Below are 20,862 nucleotides of genomic sequence, written 5' to 3' on the forward strand. Positions count from 1 at the left end.
TAACATTATGTGTATTCTAGTATAACATTATCTACATTCTTGAACAGCGGGTTTTTTTTTAAAGAAAAAACTACTGCCATTCACTAGGGCGGGAAATTTAAAAAAAAAATTAATTAAAACGACGTCGTTTTGCATCTGGGCGCATAGTGCAACGCGCGCCGTGGTGTAGGATATAAATTGCCGACGAAGTGGCGGCTTCGTCTTGGGCCATCTCCCCGGCCATGGAGACGGCCTGAGACGAAGATCCTTCCGTCTCCGGCGAAGACGACATAGTTTTTTTTTTTTTAATATAAATTTTAATTATAGTTTTTTTTTATTTAAAATTATTAAAAAAAAATATTTTTAAATTCGGTAACTGTCTTTTCAGGTAAACATGTCAATTTTGGATTGAATTGCATGAGCAATTGGGTGGCCTATTTGACCTTTATTCCTTTATATATATATATATATATATATATATATATTAAATGTTTAAGGTGAGATTCAAACCCTTACTCATTTGGCTATAAACTAAGAACTTTACCCACTAAGCTATAGCCACATTCATATCTATATTCACATTTGTATGCTAATAAAGGTATACATTTTTCATTAAATGTTGCACACTTCAAATATAATGAATAAAATTGTCAGTACTACATTCTTGTTAAACTAAAATACCATTATACTGTTATTACACCGTTGTTATTTAATTCTAAAAATTTCATAATTCAATCATTATTATCATACATACATACATACATACATACATACATACATACATACATACATATATATATATATATATATATATATATATATATAATTAACTATGATATCTCTTTCCTATTCTTTAATTATCATTTTATTAAAATCATTATATAATTACTTTAATTGTTGATTATATTTTAATTAAATTTCTATGAATAGTAAAATATAAATTTTGTTCATCTCTATAATTTTCAAATACGATGAATAAAATTTACTACTTTAAGAAATTATGAAATATAATTTGAACTATAATTTATAATTATTTACATTTATCAATTTTTTAATGTTGGACATAAATTTTCGTGCATCACGCGTACAAAATGTTAGTATTATATATAAATATTATAATAATTAATAATTTTAACTCCTCAAGTCCTCAAATCTCAACTCCAAGTTGTAAGTCCCAACATTTGGTGTTTTAATAATTTTTATTTTTCAAATATTAACTATAGATGAATGATTCTTCATCTTGTCATCAACAAAACACTTCAAGTGGCACTCCAAGTGAGCCAACTGAACAATCGGTCAGGCAAAAAAAGAAACGTTCAAATAGTAGACTTTCACCAAAACCGAACCGAAACCAAAACCGAACCGAACCGAACTTTTCAAACTAAAACTGAAACCGAAACCGAAAAAAACAGAACCGAAACCCGAAGTGCCCATCCCTAGTTTCAATATATGGTTGCCAATGGTTCAAATCTTCTCCTATGCGTTTAACATTATTATTTGGCTTTTTGTAGGTTTAGTATAAGTATTAAAAAATAGCAATTGGTAATAGAAAAGTCACCACACATTTTGGGAAATAGAGGGTGGTCATTACACATTTCAGTCATTGATCCAATTTTCGAAGGTTTTGAACACGACTATGCTGATACTCATATACACACTAAACCAACTAGGCAAACCCATTTTCTATTGACATTTATCTATTTTCTAATAATAGTTACACTACAACTAGTAGTATACAAAAACAGAATGACCAAAATTTGCTTATGAAGAGATTCAAACTTGGGCCATCCTACAGAACAAACACGTGCTAAACCAAATAAGCAAGCCATCCTACAGAACAAACATGCGCTAAACCAACTAAGCAAACCAACATTATGTTAACATTGGCCTATTCTCTAATACTTATAGTGGAACTAGTACTATACACATAACGCGTTTGGAAAATGCAGTTTTGTACTCACCGGACACCGACGCCGGAGATAACAAAAACGCGTGTGGCAGTTGCGTTTAACGTATAATACGTAAAACGCAACTGCTTCTTGCGTTTTACAGCATAATCTAATATACGGTCGACAGCCGGAGCGTCGGTACCAAACCGCAACTGCCAGATGCTAAACGTATTATACTTTTAACGCATCTCCTAAATGCTTTTTAGAGTATGTGATACGTATACGTAAAACGCATTTTGAAAATGCGCTTTACGTATTCAATACTGAAGCCGCAAGTCCGTCTTGCGTTTTAGATAAATACGGAAAAAAAAAAAAAAGTTGTCGGGACACAACCTAAAAGGCATGTGGCAACTTAGTTTTACACATTTTTGTCAAAAAAAAAAAAAATGTCACCACACATTTTTGGAAATAGATGGTGGACATTGCACATTTCAGTCATTGATCTGTTAATGACAGAAATAGGAAAAAAAAAAAAAACAAAAACAAAAACAAAGAAATTTGACAAAAATAAGAAGTTTTAAAAGTTGAATAAAAAATAGGCCAAACTTATTTGTCAAATGCATTTTTTGTCATAAAATATATTCCGTAATTTTTAGATTTTGTTTTTCGTAATCTACGTATGTATATAGACTAAATATGCAAGTCCCACTTGCGTGTCTCCTTGACCGGCCAGGAGAGAAGCAAGTGAGCGTCTCCCAGTACAGCAGGAGCAAGTTCCACTTACGTCTCTCCTTGCTTTTTGATTTTTTTTTTTTTTAAAAAAAAAACACTTATACCCACTGCATATATAATTCATATGATAACTCATGGCTAACATATACGGTGATAGCCACAAAAGTGTAGATTGGAGTGTTCAATAACCTAATTGCACTTTTTTTCACATGCAAGTCCCACTTGCGTGTCTCCTTGACCGGCCAGGAGAGAAGCAAGTGAGCGTCTCCCAGTACGGCAGGGGCAAGTTCCACTTGCGTCTCTCCTTGCTTTTTGAAAATTTTTTTTTTAAAAAAAAAAACACTTATACCCATTGCATATATAATTCATATGATAGCCCATGGTTAACATATACGGTGATGGCCACAAAAATGTAGATTAGAGTGTTCAGTGACCTAATTGTATTTTTTTTTTTTCGTTCAGTGGCCTAATTGAAAGTTTTTAGATTACGTTCAGTGGCCAATTTGAACCTTATTCCTAAATGAGTTAATTCCACCCGAGGTCCATTGTCTTTGGTGACAATTCCAAATTTAGTCCCAGACTAATGTTTTTGCCATTTTACATCCCAGACTATCGTTTTTGGACACTTTTGGTCCTTCCTATGATTTTTTCTATTTTTAGTAAGGGTATTTTTATCACTTCATATTTTTCTTTTGTTATTTTTCTAGTTTCTACTGGTTTAATTGGTTTAAAACTTTAGGTAACCTCTGATTTTTAGTAACCATATTTTTAAATCGATTTTTAGTAAAGTTCTAAATCAATTAAACCGGTTGAAATCGACTATTCACTAATTACTAAAGAGAGTCTATATTGAATTAGTTGTTGTAAGTTAAGTGTTTTGTATAGACTATTCACTAATTACTAATTAGGGCTCAATAATACTTGAAAATCCTTGTAAGTGTTTTGTTGTGATGAGAATAGGACATCACTGTCTAATTTCAAGCGTGTTTATTTGAAAAAATAATAATAATAATAAAAAAAGACTTGTATAGTTGTATGTTGTGCGTTTGATAAAATGTTCCAATTAATTAAAATTAAATTGCTATGGGAGTAGATTCATTGTTCATTACTTCTTCTTCTTTTTTTCTTTTTTTTTTCTTTTTTTTTTATTATTTTATTTATAAACCTAACTATAGTATATGCTCAATAAATTATGTACAGCGGTCTCATCTTAGCTACAGAAATTTGGAATACTGGGTTAAGTTGTACTACTCTGCCAGTAGCCTATGTTTCCTCCTTCCCATCTCTTTCAAGTTATTTATAAGCTTGTTAAGGAAATCAAGTTTAAAGGTATATGGAATATTTATAATACTAATTTCACCAACCGATTGGACTATTCCTCTCAATCGTCGAGGGCTCCCATTACTCTTTATAGGTCAGCCCCTATGCTAGCGCTGGTGCCATCAAACTACAAGGGTATTTGGGTCACTTATTTAATTGTTCTATAAAATTACTCAATCAAATTGTTAGAATTAATTTTCAAACACTTAACATGTTTTGTACTTAATTAACTCTCTATTTAACATTATTTTGGTCCACCTATTAAGACGGTATCCGGTGTAAGAGTTCCTTCTCACACACCACCACCACTAAAATCAATCTTTCATTAACCTAAAGATAAAATTACAAACAAAAAGTAGTGCAGGTAACTTGGATGGAGGTCATCACAAGACTTATCACCCTCAATGATCTACTCCTTTCTTGACCTTGGATCCCCAAATCTCAAAATCTGAGTAGATATACTTTCCTACGATTGTTTCATGAACTTGTATGTGCACAAAGTATGGATTGAAATTCATAAGCTTTCAAGAGAAACTTTTCCACACTTATGAGTGAAATGAATATATAAAAACCATATGCAACCAGGCTAGGGGCATCCACAATAGATGGTTCTTAGGTGGTTTTTTATGGGGGCCAAACATAGGTGGAAAAGAGAGAAATATGAGAGAGAATAAAAAAGTTCTCCTGCAAGAATCTTGGCTCTTCATTTTAAAGTGGCCCCCACCAACTATAAAAAAAACTCCTGCTAATTTGCGTGAGGCACAACCAATGCACCCAGTCGGGCATGTGCACACCACACGCGTGCTAGGCGCATGATCAATTTCCTTTGTTTGTTTGTTTGTTTGTTTTTTTTTTTTTTTTTTTTTTTTTTTTTTTTTTTTTTTTCGTTCTCTCCTAGTTATCTCTTCAAAAATTCCTCAAACTATGCCTAATGAGGACGCTCTCTTTTTCTAGCCATTGCAAAGTTGAGTTGACTTTCCTGTTAAAACAAGAGAAAATACAAAGAATGGCAAACTCCAACCACATCCCTCTATTAGTTTTCCCAGCAGATCACATCCAAAGCATCCAGAAAGTGGAAGAAGAGTTGAACAAGCTCAAAACAGTACAAGTATCTTTGCCACCTCATTGTTGATATAATGATAGCATTATGGTGCACACCTACTAATCATTCTGTTACTATGAGGATTAAAGAAACAGGAAAATGTATAATAATCATTACTGAATAAGCCATATGTTTCTCAACTAATGAGAACAAAGGGAATCTGGTATAATGTAAAAAAGATGGAGTAATTGACAGTAATAGCACACAATGGTTAGGAGACAGGAAGAAGCAACCCTTTTAAAGAAATGTAAATGATTAGAGTTTTCTGGCAAAATAATTTACAGGTTAATTAGCTAAGTTCAAGGAATGCCACAATGCATCATCACATGCTAATCCTATCTGCCAATATATAACCAAGTCTAGAGCTTATTCTAGCCACCACAAGCTTGAGTTTTCTTTACCCTGTCAAAAAGAGAAAAACATTTCAACAATGGCAAAGTCCAACCACGTCCGATCTGCATATCACATCCGACCATCCAAAAGCGGGAGAAGAGCTGTCCAAGCTCAAGACATTACAAGTATCATCATCCACTCCTGAACCAGCTACAATCTGCACTGGTTTGTTTGGATTAGAGCAGCTTTTTCTCCATATGGGCTGATGATTTAATGGAGAAAAATACAATACAAGTGAAGTTTGTAGTCCAAATTGCATCATCTCCCTTGCTATTGTGTGTCAAGTGCACCAAAATGAAATGAAATGAAATATTCAGGGACAACCCCATCTAAATTGGTCAGACTGTTGACTTATATTAGTAATATTAATATTCATAAGGTTACAAGTTCGACTCCCGGCGGGCCGGGAGCGGCTCCTTGTGGTCCTTTACCGATTAGGATTACAAGGCGGGGTTTACCTAGTGCACACCCTCAGCTTGTGGCAAACTCAAACATGGGTTTCCCAAACAACTAAAGAGAAGCTCTGGTTGTATTTAAGTAATATGATGTTTTTCAATTTTTAAGGATTTAATGAGGCTTGGAATAGCATTGTATTCAGGCATATATAAATTTATATGTTGTCTGTTGCAATTCCACTTCACACTTTAATAGATACCGGTGCTTGGTAAATGACTGTTAGCTTATTGGATTAGTGGGTTTGACTAGTTGATAGTATTACTGATTGTAGAAAAATATTTGATAAATTTAGCGATTAACTGTTAGCTGATTACATACAAAATGACTTTCTCAAAAAGTTTATCAAAAAAAGTACTTTGAGTAGCTTTTTGAATTTTAGCATTTTGAAGCAATAAGTTATTATAAAAAGCTAATTAATCAATCACTCATATTAATTGTTTAACTAAGTCAAACAGCTAATAGTGATCAAATAAGTCAAAATTGACTAGTAGACTAACTATTTTACCAAACAGGACAATCTTTTTAACTGCATATATTTTGCATTATAATGATAGACATTCATGCACCTAATAAATATATACAAATCATATCTGTTTAATTTATTCCATCGTTCCGCTTCACTCTTTACGCTTCAACACTTGTCATCTTCCAGTAACATATAAGAGATACACAACGGTTTCAGATGTAATATTTTATTATCACAAGAACAAAAGTCACATATATATTATCATGTTCTGTTAAAGCACATTGATAACACAGATGACCGGAGAATATTATATTTAGACATTTAGTATTCCTTCACTCGTGCAGAATTAGGATAAAGTTGTCGTTTGACTTTGTATGTTATCGATGAGTGGTCGGGTGTCAAACTGTTAAAATATTAAATTAAATTATATATTTTTAAAACGCAGGGTGAGTAAGGATCGTATCCACTCGAAGGGTTGATATACTATTTTAATTAGAACAAATTATGGGAGTTTTGGATTCAATTACAAATTAACAATGAACTAAGTGTTGCGCAAGTGATTGAAATTCAAAGAGTAATGTTCTAGGCTCTAGCTAAAGATATATACCCATGATAGTTCAATGCAATAGTTTATGGTTGCAAAAATAAACACAACGATTATAAAGTAGAGTGATTATAGCGCAGCCCGAACAACCACTCAATACCAATCTTTTTATAACTTTGTTGGTAATTATGAAATCTCTATAGTTATTTCTTTTATTAAACGATTATTTCAAAAATTTCACAAGACAGTTCATTTGATAACATTAGAAACAAGAAAGACTCAAGTCTGACCAACAAATACACATTGAATTCATTACCAATCAAATTATCGATTTCCCCTTAACACTAACCCACATCGGTCGGGTTTATGCTAAGAACCACTAAATTAAAATAACAATTAATACATATTGATAATTCTAATTGGAATATGATTATCAGGCAAATCAATCATGGGCCACTACTGAATTATACTTAAATAATCATAGAATCAAAGCACAAAAGTTTGATAAATATTTACATTCAATTGACAAAATGAAGCACATTTATAATCACTATTGCAAAATGAACCGAAGTTTCAATAATCCATATTTAGAATAAATTTAGAAATTGAAATCCTCTAAAGTTTTCAAAATAAAGAAGAAAGAAAAGTAAAAACTGAAGATAGAATCTCAAATATATGTTCAATGTTCTAATGACAAAAAGATAATAATTCTATGTTTTTCCCAAGCTAATTAGCTAAAAAAGTGTCCAAATTTGTCCATTAAAGGAGGCTCTTGGTATTTGAAACAGAAGTAATTGAAATTGGAGAATTAAATTGCTGAATCAATAGCCTCGCGTAACCACACCGTACAAGAAGTCATTATGATATTCTTCATTCTCTTCTTATCAGCTTCTTCCATATACCCATGCAATACATCAGGTACCATTCTCGGCCTAAGGACATTTTCAATAGTGGAGATTTTGATGTCATTTTTAAGAAGTTTTTATAGGTATGATTAAATAAGAGAGAAAATTGAGGAGGAAGAGGTAAAAAAACAAAAAAGAAAAACAAAAAATGAAATGTCTAAAGAAAAAAGAAAAAAATAAAAAGAATGTGAAACGCGCCCCGCCCGACTGGGCGCCTCTTTGCCTTCCACACGAGAAGGCGGGGAAGCTTTAAAAATTAATGGGACTTACAATTTCTACAAAGTCCCAAGTCTTCCTACAACACACTCATTTCTTCTCTCTCTACATTCTCTCTTTTCCACCTAAACAATTCTACCTAAAATACCGTGTAAAATTCCTTATAGGGGTTTCTCTAAGCCTTCCCCTCTCTAAGGGCAACCCCAATAGAAGGTTTATTCATAGATTTTGGAACAGTAAAATTGGCTTGCTTAAGTTTTGACAAATGGGAGGTGGGGATTTTGCAAATATCTTTCTCCTGCAAATGGGAAAATTTTGTCAGATTCCTTCATCTTTTATTTCTCTCTCTTGCTGATTGACCTGACGCAGTGGGCCCCAACTTCCACACGGTATGTTTAATTTATTTTTTTTTTTCCTAAAAATTGGTCGTTGCATTGCTATTAAATTTAATATAACATACAATGTTATTATTAAAAACTGGCCATTGCATTCTTTAAAACTGGCTGTTTCATTATTATTATTATTATTATTATTATTATTATTATTATTATTTTAAAAATTTAATATAACATACAGTGTTATTAATTTTTTTATTCTTTTTATTTATTAGATTCATAATTATCAATTATATTATTATTAAATTTATAATTATCAATAACATTTCATCAATTTTATAATTATAATTACAATATAAATTTTTAGAATGATAATAAAAAAAAAAAATTAAAATATAAGATAGTAAAATGGTGGGTCCACAAAAAGTTATAAAAAAACTTAAAACTAATGGGAAGAAGAGATTTTGTGATTGAGTGAGATAGTGGATGATGAGGTGGATGTTGGGGCCCACAAAAATTTGGGGTAAAATCTCCAACTATTGAGGATGCCCTAATAGAACTTTTGGCTCATCCCATTTCATCCTGGAAATTACTTACTACGTTAGTAAGTTATTTGTGTAACTTACTAAAAGATTAATTTTATTTAACACTTTTAAGTCTCATATATATATATATATATATATATATATATATATATATATATATATATATGTTTAATTTGTTTTTTTTCTTAAAAATTGGCCGTTGCATTGCTATTAAATTTAATATAACATACAATGTTATTATTAAAAACTGGCCATTGCATTCTTTAAAACTGGCTGTTTTATTATTATTATTATTATTATTATTATTATTATTATTATTATTATTATTTTAAAAATTTAATATAACATACAGTGTTATTAATTTTTTATTCTTTTTATTTATTAGATTCATAATTATCAATTATATTATTATTAAATTTATAATTATCAATAACATTTCATCAATTTTATAATTATAATTACAATATAAATTTTTATAATGATAATAAAAAAAAATTAAAATATAGGATAGTAAAATGGTGGGTCCACAAAAAGTTGTAAAAAAACTTAAAACTAATGGAAAGAAGAGATTTTGTGATTAAGTGAGATAGTGGATGATGAGGTAGATGTTGGGGCCCACAAAAATCTGGGGTAAAATCCCCAACTATTGAGGATGCCCTAAAGCCAGTTTTAAATCCTTAAAAAATTCACTCATTACTCCTTTTTTCTTCTCACTCTACTTTTGCCCCCAACATTCTCTAATTCACAAAAATTAAGCCAAATAATATTAGTTAGTGCAAATTTCACCCACAATTTAGACAAAATCTCCAATCAAAATAGCACTAATTCTAAATCTAACTCCAACCATCAGAAAATAAAGATTCTGTGTACTAATAACTAATGGCAAAAAATTGTGTGACACCGTCTCACGAGTCTCAATCCGTGAGACGGGTCGAATCTTTGATTAATAAGGGTAAAGATTCAACTCATTAATTAAAGATTTGACCCATTAATTAAAAATTCGTCCGTCTTACGAATTGAGACCCGTGAGACGATCTCACACAAATGTTACCATAACTAATAATCTTCTGATGCCTGGCAGGCAGGAGGAGGATATATAATCTTCACCAACTCAATATTGGTAGTAAATATGTGTTAATTATTTGGTGATTTTGAGGACTAAAGAAGTAGGAAGCTGCATAATATGAGTTATGTTGGTAAGAGCATCCCCAATAAGGAAATTTTGGATGGTTTTTGCTATTTTTACATCCATGTGAAAGAGTGAGAAGCTTGGAAAGAGAAGACTTGGTTCTTTTTGCAATATTTGATTTTTTTGTGGGACTCACTGTATTAAAAAAAAAAACAAGACTTTCTCATTAATTTTGGGCGTGCCCAATGCACGCGTCTGCTGAGCGCGTTAGATATGTTACTTTTTTATTTTTTTCTCCTTTCCCTTCTCTCTCTCATGTAGTCATGTTTTTTTTCCTAATCACTTTTACAAAACCCAACTAAAAACTCCATCTATTGAGGTTACTCTAAAATAATAAAACCAATTGCTGAAACTAGAGGAATATGCATGCGGCAACACGCAATGATCAAATTCTTAAGAGTCAATCATGTTTCATTCTGTACCCTATAATGCAGTGGGGAACATTCCAGCAAAGCATAAGTGCATGCAGTGATTAAATTTTTCATGACTTTCAAGTTTCAACTATCTATAATTAATGCAATGTTTTACATCAGGTGTTGTTATTTGCACCACCATTTGACTAAAAGTAAGTATAAAGTATCTTGAAATTGTAAAAATGTGAAAACTTTTAATAATTACATAGGTGGTGTAAATAGTCAAATGAGGGTTCATTTTACTATTTGCACCACCTTGGTCAAACCTCATTTATGAGGTGTAATTAATAATATTTTAATTCAAAATCTAATTAATTAAAACATTAAAGGGAAAATGGTCAAATACACCCCTGAACTTTATACAAGAAGTCAATTAGGCCATTGAACTTTAAAATGTTGCAATTAAACTTATGAACTTGTTATTTTTGTGCATTTAGACCCTACAACAAGTTAATTACCTGTAATAGCAGGTGAGATGCTGATGTGTCATTTTTTTAAAAATAATTACTAATAATAAAATAATATAAAATTAAAAAAAAAAAAAAAAAAAAAAAAAAAAAAAAAAAAAAAAAGAAGAAGAAGAGGGGAAAATGGCAGCCATGGCTGCCATCTTCTTCTTCTTGCCTGCTAGCCTCCTACGAAGAAGGAGGCAAGAAGAAGATGGCAGGCCATGGTTGCCATCTTCTCTTTTTCTTTAAAAAATAAAATAAAAAAGAGTTCCCTTCGTCTCCACTGGAGACGAAAGAGACTTAAGAAGAAGATGGCAGCCATGGCCATGGCTGCCATCTTCTCTCTTCTTCGTTTTTATTTAAAAAATATAAAATAAAATTGTTCCCGCTCCTTCAGGAAAAAGATGGCAGCGATGGCTGCCTTCTTCTCTTTTTTAAAACAAAATTAGTTTCCCAGGCAAGAATAAGATGATCGCTGCCATCTTCTCTCTTTTTAATTTTTTTTTTTAAATTTTTTAAATAATTTTATATTATTTTATTATTATTATTTATATTAAAAAATGACACGTCAGCATCTCACCTGCTATTACAGGTAATTAATTTGTTATTGGGTCTAAATGCACAAAAGTAACAAATTCGTAGGTTTAATTGCAACATTTAAAAGTTTAGGGGGCTTAATTGACTCCTTGTATAAAGTTCAGGGGTGTATTTGATCCTTTTCCCAACATTAAATAAAAAAAAATGAACCCTGCGGTGATTGTTTTGTTTTTGTTTTGTTTGTTTGTTTTTTTTGTTTTTTTTTTTTTTTTTTTTTTTTTGTTTTAATGTCTAATTATTTATGCAATATTTTTTTTAAGTTTTTATTTTTAATACATATTTTTTTAAGTTTCTATTTTCAATACATCTTTATATATATATATATATATATATATATATATATATATATATATATATATATATATATATATTATTGTTCAATACATATTTTTTTAAATAATTAGTCAATATTGATGTTTGTGAGATGAATTACTGGTAATTTGGACGGTAGAGAATACAAATTGGACTCATATGACTCTATATATATGTGGGGTGTGTGTTATGTATATGTATCACACAATCTATATGCCATGGATGATTGGATAGAAGATTTTTTTAGTTACAATAATCAGAATCAAAGCCAGTTACTTAATTACAATGATTAAAATCAAAGTCAAGGACATTATGAGGTATTTTAAGTTGTTATTTGAATTGTTAATGAATTGTTATTTATTTCTATGGGTGTTGCTATTTGTATTTTAAGTCAGTTTGTTCTTGCTTGCCAGGTATTTAGGACTCATTTAAATTAGATATAATTTCTCAATTGACTAAATAACAATCTCTTTGTTCCATTTCAAGAGAGAAAATTATAGTATAAAGAGTACTGAATTTGGGATTTTATTTATTGGGTGACTGGTGAGTCTATCTATATACTGAATTAATTTAATTTGTTGTGAATATAGTTGTAAATTAATCAATTTATTGTAATTACAGGATAAAAAGATAGGTAGAAAATCAATTTATTGAGTAATATTGAGTACATAGAGCAATATATACTACAAATAATACACAATTATAGGAAACTATTCTAGAGAGACTGAAGGACAACCATAAATACAAAATTCAAAATAGAAAGAGTGTAGGAACGCATACAGTAGACTTATTTTATGATTAGAAGTCTTGACCTCCACTTATTTTATGATTAGAATTTTAACTACATCAAAATTGTTAGAACTCTAACCCACATATCTTTATAAAATTGTTACAGTATTTACCGTATAAAAAGATAAGTAGAAAATAAATTTATATTTCAAAGTCTCAATAGAACTCTAACCCACATATCTTTATAGAATTTTAACTACATCAAAATTGTTAGAACTCTAACCCACATATATCTTTATAAAATTGTTACAGTATTTACAGTATAAAAAGATAGGTAGAAAATATTAGAATAATGTATTTCAATTTATAGTTACAGTAACTACATCAAATATCACTAGTAATCATTTTATATTTCAATTTATAGTTAAATCAATTTAAAATAATGTATACAACAAATTTGAGTTATAAAAAAATATTAGAATAACAAAATTAATTATTATTTCTCTTTATTTAAAATTAAAACATAAACAAAAATAAGTATTGAAAATATAAACTTAAAAAAACATGTATTGAACAATAAAAGATGTATTGAAAATAGAAAATTAAAAAAATATGTATTGAAAATAAAAACTTAAAAAATATTGCACAAAATAATTAGGCATTAAAACATAATAATAATAATAATAATAATAATAATAATAATAATAATAATAATAATAATAATAATAATAAAAGAGATTGATTATTAAATAAAAATAAAAAAATAAATATTAATGTTTGACTACATTTAATGAGGTGGTGCAAATTTTTATTTGCACCACCTATAAAGCTATTACACCTATTAAATAGGGGGGTGTAAATAGCAAAATGAGTGGTGCAAATAGAATTTCCCTTTACATCCCATATTCCCTTTAAATATTTGAACAAATCTCACATATCTAAATATCAAATTTTTAATGCAGTCCCAATTTTCTTGCAGATGACTCAGGTTTTTGCTGTAGCAAATTTAATAATTAAATAGAAATGTATATGGCAGCAATGGCATGAAGAAATAATATGAACAAGGATGCAAAAAATGTTAATTGCATCTTCAAAGAAAACATATGCTAACATCAGGAGAGCAAGCCACTCTAGTTTGTGGTGTTTTTTGAATCCTGCAATATCCGAGGGTGTGCACTAGATAAATACTGCCATTTGAGAGTGTGTACTAGGTAAACACTGCCAGCTGCCGACAAAAGACTACAAAAATGTAAATCAACCTAGGTTCCTTACAATTGACCAGTTCAAACCAAGAAGACCAATAGGTCATTCTTACTGAGAGTCGAACTTGTAACCTTTTGGTCACCAAGCCAACAGTCTAACCAATTTGGCTGGATTGCTCCTTATTGGCATCTTCTAGTCAGGCTACTTGTTCATTGTATATGTCCTCATATTCTGTTATGTTGATTCTTCAAATGAGACAGAATTAACAGACCAGATATTCAGGCAGGGGGGATAAGTCTAACTTACAACAGAGGAAACTAGAATATGCAGAGGTCAAAACTGTCATATGTATGAACTGAATGTAGAATCCGCACTGCTAGCCTGTGATCAGTCTATCATCAGAGCTTAATCAGTACAATGACCTCTGTCCTAATTATTTTATCCAGTTGGCAAATTGTATAATTACAATTTTCAGTCCCATACCCTACCATAATATTGTCTGCTCTAGCTCATGGCCTCATGGGGCACCTCACAGTTTTTAAAAGACCTCAAAAGGGGAGCCCCACACTTACCATCAGCATCTACTACCATATGCTGCATGTTATAAACTTAGATTAGGCTATAATGCAAATTGAATCATGACCTTATAAAGGTCTTGACTTTGATACCAGGTTACTCATCCACATGAACCAAACCACATTAAAAGATTGAATCTAATCCATAGTTATCACGGCGTCCTTTTAAGTCGCGGCGCTCCCCGACCGCCTTGTCGCCTAGGCGATAAGTAATATATATATATATATATATATATATATATATATATATATATTCTCATATTATACAACAATTACTGCCAGCATATTTTATATATTATATATATTATATAAATATAATAATAATAATAATAATAATAATAATAATATGAGAATATATATTTGGAAGAATTATATATATAATATATGTGGAAATAGGCCGTGGAAATAGGCAGCCTTATTTATTATATTCTAGGAAGTTGTAGCTGCAGTAGCTTTCATTACAAAACAGAAGCAGAAAACTATTCCTTTTCTCAAGGCTACAGCTTTCTAGGAGTAATAAAGTAAATATAAAGTAAATAAATCTGAACGAAGAAGCCAAGAAGAAATAAAGAAGGAAAAGGAAGAAAAAAAATCAAGAATGGCAGTCGACGACGGCGGTGGGAGAAGAAAGAAGCACCGATGACGACCCACGGCGGTGGGACGGCGACGGCGGTGGCTGTGGGTCACTGGGTTGGCTTTCTTCTTCTCATACCATTTTTTTTAAAAAGATAAAAGTTAAAAATGGGTAGGGTTTATGGGTTTGGACGCTGAATCGGCGTCCTTGGCGTCGTCTGGGATGCAAAGGCGACGCCGGAGCTCGCCTCACCATTTTCAGGCGAGGCGAAGCCTCCAGGCGTCCTGTCTCCACCGACAGGATGCCTAGGCGACGCCATGATAACTATGATCTAACCAATTAGCTAGTGTAACTCATAGTCTTATAAACTCATATATTCTCTATTATTTTATCAATGTGGACTCTTAAATCTTAATAATGTGGGATTTTCTTACAATGTTACATCTCAGTTATGAGATTCTTTTGGGTAACAAGGGAAACTCGCAACCACTACCTAAAAGTATGTACCCTTCTCCATGACTCTAGCCTGGCAAAAGACCACAAGATTTTTGGGTGACAAGGGAAACTCACAACTACTACCTAAAAGTGTGTACCCTTCTACATGACTCTAGCCTGGCAAAAGACCACAAGAAGTAACCAGTCTAAGTTTCTCATAGCTGACCAGCTCAAACCAAGAAAGACCAATACGCCACTCTCATCGGGACTCAATTATTAAATTTTGTTTTTTTTAGTAACATGTAATGCAAACTTTTCATGTTTAATGGGTTTAAACAACTCAGACCCTCCCACCACTTTCAAATTTCATCATGCCAGAAAAAACTGTCCTTGCACAAGAAAAATCAATAATTGACTAGAAAATAGATCTGACTAATAATCTCTTAATGATGGCAACAGTGAAGGTACATCCAGCAGTGGGATTCCATTATAAGGTACAAATGCCTTAGCTGTATTCTCTGATAAAATACACTAATGTACTATAAATGATTATTCTAATAATTGCTGGTTGCAACCTGTATGGAAACAATGTTGGACCATGCCACTCGTGCACACAATACAATATCCAGTCTCTGTGTTCTTTCTTAACTACCATATCTTTCTGTATCTTGGAACTATTGAAAAATATGCTTCTTGATCCCTATAGATCTCATATCATTGTTGAGCTATTTGCCAAAGGTTCGTCCTATCCAGACAGTTTTGAGAAGCCGGCATCCTTTCTTTATTCAACCGACATTTCTGGATGAATGAACCTTTGATAAGCCCAAGTTGGCAGTGGCCTATGTACATGGGGAAGTACAGGGATGATAGGCTAGCAAATATGAAATAAAATTGTAAAATACTAAAATATAAGAACAGATTAAGGAGTGAGAGATGCACATTATGAAAGTACTGTTTCAGGCCTAATAAAATAAGAAAATACAATATGTACTCCCATTCTCTACTCCAAACTTTTACTCACACACTTAAAATATTGATGTAGACACTTTAACAGGGCCCACATAAAGAAAATAACCTATCAGAGCCCGCCACATCAGAGAATACATGTAATATGTAGTAGAACTCAATAAAATATATGGTGTGTTTATCACATTGTTGGTTGTGGACTTTACAAGATAAAGTGATAAACCCATTGTAAATGAAAACTCAGGCAGGGGCAACCTAGTCAAGTTAATCAAGTTGTTAACTTGGTAACCACAAGATTATAAGTTTTACTCCCAGCAGTAGCGATTTATTGACCTTTTTTATTTGAACCGGTCAGCTAGCGGGAGCAATTTGGACAACCTAGACTGGTTTACCTCGTTCACCTTTAGGTAGTGGCTATGAGTTTCTCAAGTCATGAAAACCCATGCTTACCACTTTGACATAAAGGCAAAAAAAAAAAAGAAAAAAAAAATGTGTAAGAAGAAGATAAGGCATTTTACCAACCTTTTGTCTCCTTTAGGTGTTGAGAGGTATAAAATGAGAGCAGGCGCTTGATCAAAGCACCAACACAGAACCTTTTTATGAACCTCTACTCACTTAGAAGAATGGTTTCTCTATCGTCGTCGAGGTCCCATAACCGCTACCATGTCCGTTCCATTAGCTTCCCTGGCAGGTCACATCCTAGCACAATCAAGATTGAACAAGTGCTGAACAAGATCAAGACTTGGGAGGCATCATCTTCTTCTTCAAAGGCAGAAAAGGTCTACAAGGTTCTTCCTGGCCTTGTGGAATTGTATGAGTGCATAGAAGAACTTCTTGCACTGCCCATCACTCAAAGGGATCTTCTCCAGCATCACCAACATGAAAATCTGGTCAATGAGTTGCTGGAAAGATCTGTAAGATTCATTGATATCTGCAGCAATGCAAGAGAAACAGTCATGATGTCCAAAGAAGCCATCCGGGAACTCCAGTCGGCCCTTAGGCGAAGCAAGGCAGGAGATCATCTGAACATTGAGAGTGGGGTTGCTGCTTATGCCTGCTCCAGAAGGAAGATACAGAAGGAAATCGAGAAGTCCCTCGCGATGTTAAAGCAGATAGAAAGCTGCAGAATGGTTTCCAATTCAGATTCTCTCATAGTTGGAGTCCTCACAGAGGCAAGCCTTGTCTCCATTTCTACATTCCAATCCCTGCTACTGTTTCTTTCAGTGCCAATCCTGAAACCAAAGCCTAGTAGATGGTCATTGGTCTCCAAGCTGGTGCAGAAAGGCGCATTATTGGCCAATGATCAGGCAAAAAGGGACAGCCTTAGTGATCTGGAGAAAGTAGATATCGCGCTGAACGATTTGCTTCTCAATAACCATGGCAAACAAGAAGAAGCAGAAAAGCTTGAATTGGCACAAAGCAGGCTGGAGACTCTGGACACTAGCAATGAAATTCTTGAAAATGGGTTGGAGCATTTGTTCAAACACTTGATCCGCACAAGAGTGTCTCTCCTAAACAATCTTTCTGATTAGTTCTAGTATCATTTCCTTGTAATTTTTAGCCATTTGGATCATTGAATCCATTTGTTGCCTGCGCATCAGCTCAAGATTTTTGGATTCTTGAAGCTGCGATAATGCGTGTACATGAGTGAAAAATGTATAGAATATTGAAGAATGTAACATGTAAAGCTTGAGAAATGACTTGGTATTTGAAATGAGAGTCAAATTCATCTCCATTTTCTCCCCTTGCCATTGATTAATGATTCAATTCACCCTGTATTAAAATCTTCTAACATTTTCTCTAAATATGCATTAGGTGTTAGGCAAATTGTCACATAACATGCCAACAAACAAAATTGTGTAGCAATATTGCAGAAGGTGCTAGTCGCACTAGGAAAACAATCCACTAAGCCGAGTTGAGCGCTAACTCAATCGAGTTAGGCGCCCGACTCGATCGAATTAGACGCTCAATTCAGCCGAGTTGATGCCTAGGGTTCCTAGTCGGCCGGTTAGTCAGTCAGTCGACTAAAAGTCAGGTCTAAGGCTAAAATCGCATTGACTTAGAAACGCCTAGTGCCTAGTTGATGTCAAGATCTATTTTTACAATACTGTTATATAGTAAAGCCCTCTTATAGTATATTTGTTTTAAAAAGGGTTTACACTCCAAACTCGAGAGCTTCTATCTATTTTTATTTAAAATCTAACTAAAAGAAGTAAATAATAAAGATGTGTCTCACGTTTTCAAAGTTCTTATACATGAATAGCTGGGACAAATTCATACTTCTCAAAGCACAAGCAATTAAGTAGAAGTTCATACATGAATTTATAATTTCTAATTAACTTAATTGCAATTGACTCTTAATCAGAGTACTACCTACCTCAGCATATGGAGGTACAACCTAATCAAGCACTGGCAATAACAAACCGGGCGCGGCCCAACCGGCCAAAGTGTTGGACAAAAAAAGGCGACCGCCATCAACTCTGAAACTAGAGAAAATGGCTAGCGGGAGAGCATATGAAGCCCTCCGAGCATACAGATCGGTGCTGAAAGCCACACGGAAGACCTTCGCCGGCGACACGGTGATGCTCCGGGAGTCGGCCGCCGAGGTCAGGAAGAAATTCGAGGAGAACCGACACGTGAACTCGGAGGAGGAGATCCAGCGGCTTCTGGAGGACGCACGTGAAGCCTCGTCCTTCATCTCCACCATGATCGTCCAAGCTCAACGCACCGACAGTGGCGGTTTCGGTAAATCCCTATCATAACCTTCGCTCACATAGGCAGTAGTACACATGCACACTCACCAGAACCCGCCACCTGTTCGTTAAATTGTCACAGTGCAATTTTTCTGATCCAATTCGATATTTGGGTTTTTTGCTGATTACACCTGCACACTTACCAGACCCCGCCAACTGTTTGTTAAATTGTCACAGTGGAATTTTTCTGATCCAATTGGATATTTGTTTTTTTGCTGATTACACATGGACACTTACCAGAACCCGCCACCTGTTTGTTAAATTGTCACAGTGGATTTTTTCTGATCCGATTCGATATTTGTTTTTTTGCTGATCGGCTTGCAGCGGTGAAGCCGGAAATGGTGCACGCAGGGGCGACATTTGAAATTCCTTCAGAAGAGATTCTTAAAAAAGCTGGTTGATGATGAGATGATCAGAGCAGTTGAGGATCTTCCTTCTCCTCTGCAATACCCTCTGCAATGTACTACTAATAGCAGGAAGAGTATTCTTTCCTCTGAAAAGTGAAAAGAACAAAGTTAATTTTCTTCTTGTTTCATCACTGACACTATTTATTTCAGTTGATGTTTTCATTTGTTCCTTCTAAGAAAAGAACCAACCCCTTTTTGAGTTTCTTGAATTCCAATGATTTTTGCTTGGTGTTTCTCTTCTTGATAGATCAAGAACATGATGATAATGATGATGATGATGCCATTACCATATGACCTAAGACCAAATTACTGATGCCCAATATTCTGCATTTCTGCAAATCTTGCTTCATTTCTCATATGATTATGCATAGTTACTTACTTACCCAACATAAACACAAAACAAATGTAACGAGTTTGATTTTAAAATTAGTGTTTATTTTTGCTTTTATGTGTATGGAGAATGTATAATTCTACAAAATCAATGTTTCCTATGTAGAACAAACTTTTTTAAAAAAAAGTTATTTCTGTAGAGGAAACTTTTTTTTATCAGACCACGAGGTGTCTTGTCCATTTAAGGGGCAAAATTTTTTTACTATATTGGTTTTTTCATTTGAGAGGTTCGAACTCTTGGACAAGAATATACAGCTAGTTCCGTAGAACAAACTTATGTTCTCATTCAACTTTGTATTTCTAAAACTTTATACATAGACGGCGCACTGAGATTGATTATTGTATTAATAGGGAAAGGAAGAGAGTCTGACACATCAAGAAGAAAATGTTTTTATAGGGAGAGATAATCCTTCATTAGGATGGACACTTGTCCTTGTCCATAAAAGGTGAAATTCATTTGCCCTTTACACTTCGATTCAATTAAATAGTAGGGGGATAAATTATTATTATAATTACTTAACAACTCATTAGATGAGAAGATTAATGTTTGGTATAATCTTCTACATTTACAATTATCAAAATTCGATCTTGTATTTTTTACCATAATCTATCACATCGAAATCACTTGAGTTGGTCGTGTGAGTTTCATTATGATGAATACTAAAAGTAGAGAGAGGGGAGATATTTCATATTGAAAATTAATTATAGTTGCCTGAAAATAATATTTTTACAGAAATTGATTAAATATTTAAATTTGATTGATCAAATACTATATAATGTGTATGTTAGAGTTAAAATCTAAAAACATAATAAGTGTGGATAAATGTTATATCCTTTATTTATGTCCATTTTTTCGTTAAGTTTTTTTTTTATACATTATGCTATAATATATACACATTATATATTAGAGTTATATGTTAGTTATTTTTCTAAAATATAAATATCAAATTTATAAAAATATTTATTATTATTATTATTTACAATAATT

General features: G+C 32.7%; 2 protein-coding genes across 2 annotated transcripts; both read left to right on the forward strand.

Annotated features, from left to right (window-relative positions):
• The first annotated feature begins 16,947 nt into the window (after positions 1 to 16,947).
• On the forward strand, positions 16,948 to 17,856 carry LOC109167538. Its single transcript, XM_019316560.1, has one exon. It carries the CDS (start codon positions 16,948 to 16,950, stop codon positions 17,854 to 17,856), a length of 909 nt encoding a protein of 302 aa, XP_019172105.1.
• An 857-nt stretch (positions 17,857 to 18,713) lies between these two features.
• LOC109167671 (mitochondrial zinc maintenance protein 1, mitochondrial) lies at positions 18,714 to 19,723 on the forward strand. Its single transcript, XM_019316757.1, has 2 exons — positions 18,714 to 19,069; positions 19,402 to 19,723. Exons 1-2 carry the CDS (start codon positions 18,820 to 18,822, stop codon positions 19,476 to 19,478), a joined length of 327 nt encoding a protein of 108 aa, XP_019172302.1. The 5' UTR covers positions 18,714 to 18,819; the 3' UTR covers positions 19,479 to 19,723.
• Positions 19,724 to 20,862: the final 1,139 nt, after the last annotated feature.

This window comes from Ipomoea nil, unplaced genomic scaffold (assembly GCF_001879475.1).
Source record: "Ipomoea nil cultivar Tokyo-kokei standard unplaced genomic scaffold, Asagao_1.1 scaffold3169, whole genome shotgun sequence".
In the NCBI taxonomy this organism is placed as follows: domain Eukaryota; kingdom Viridiplantae; phylum Streptophyta; class Magnoliopsida; order Solanales; family Convolvulaceae; genus Ipomoea; species Ipomoea nil.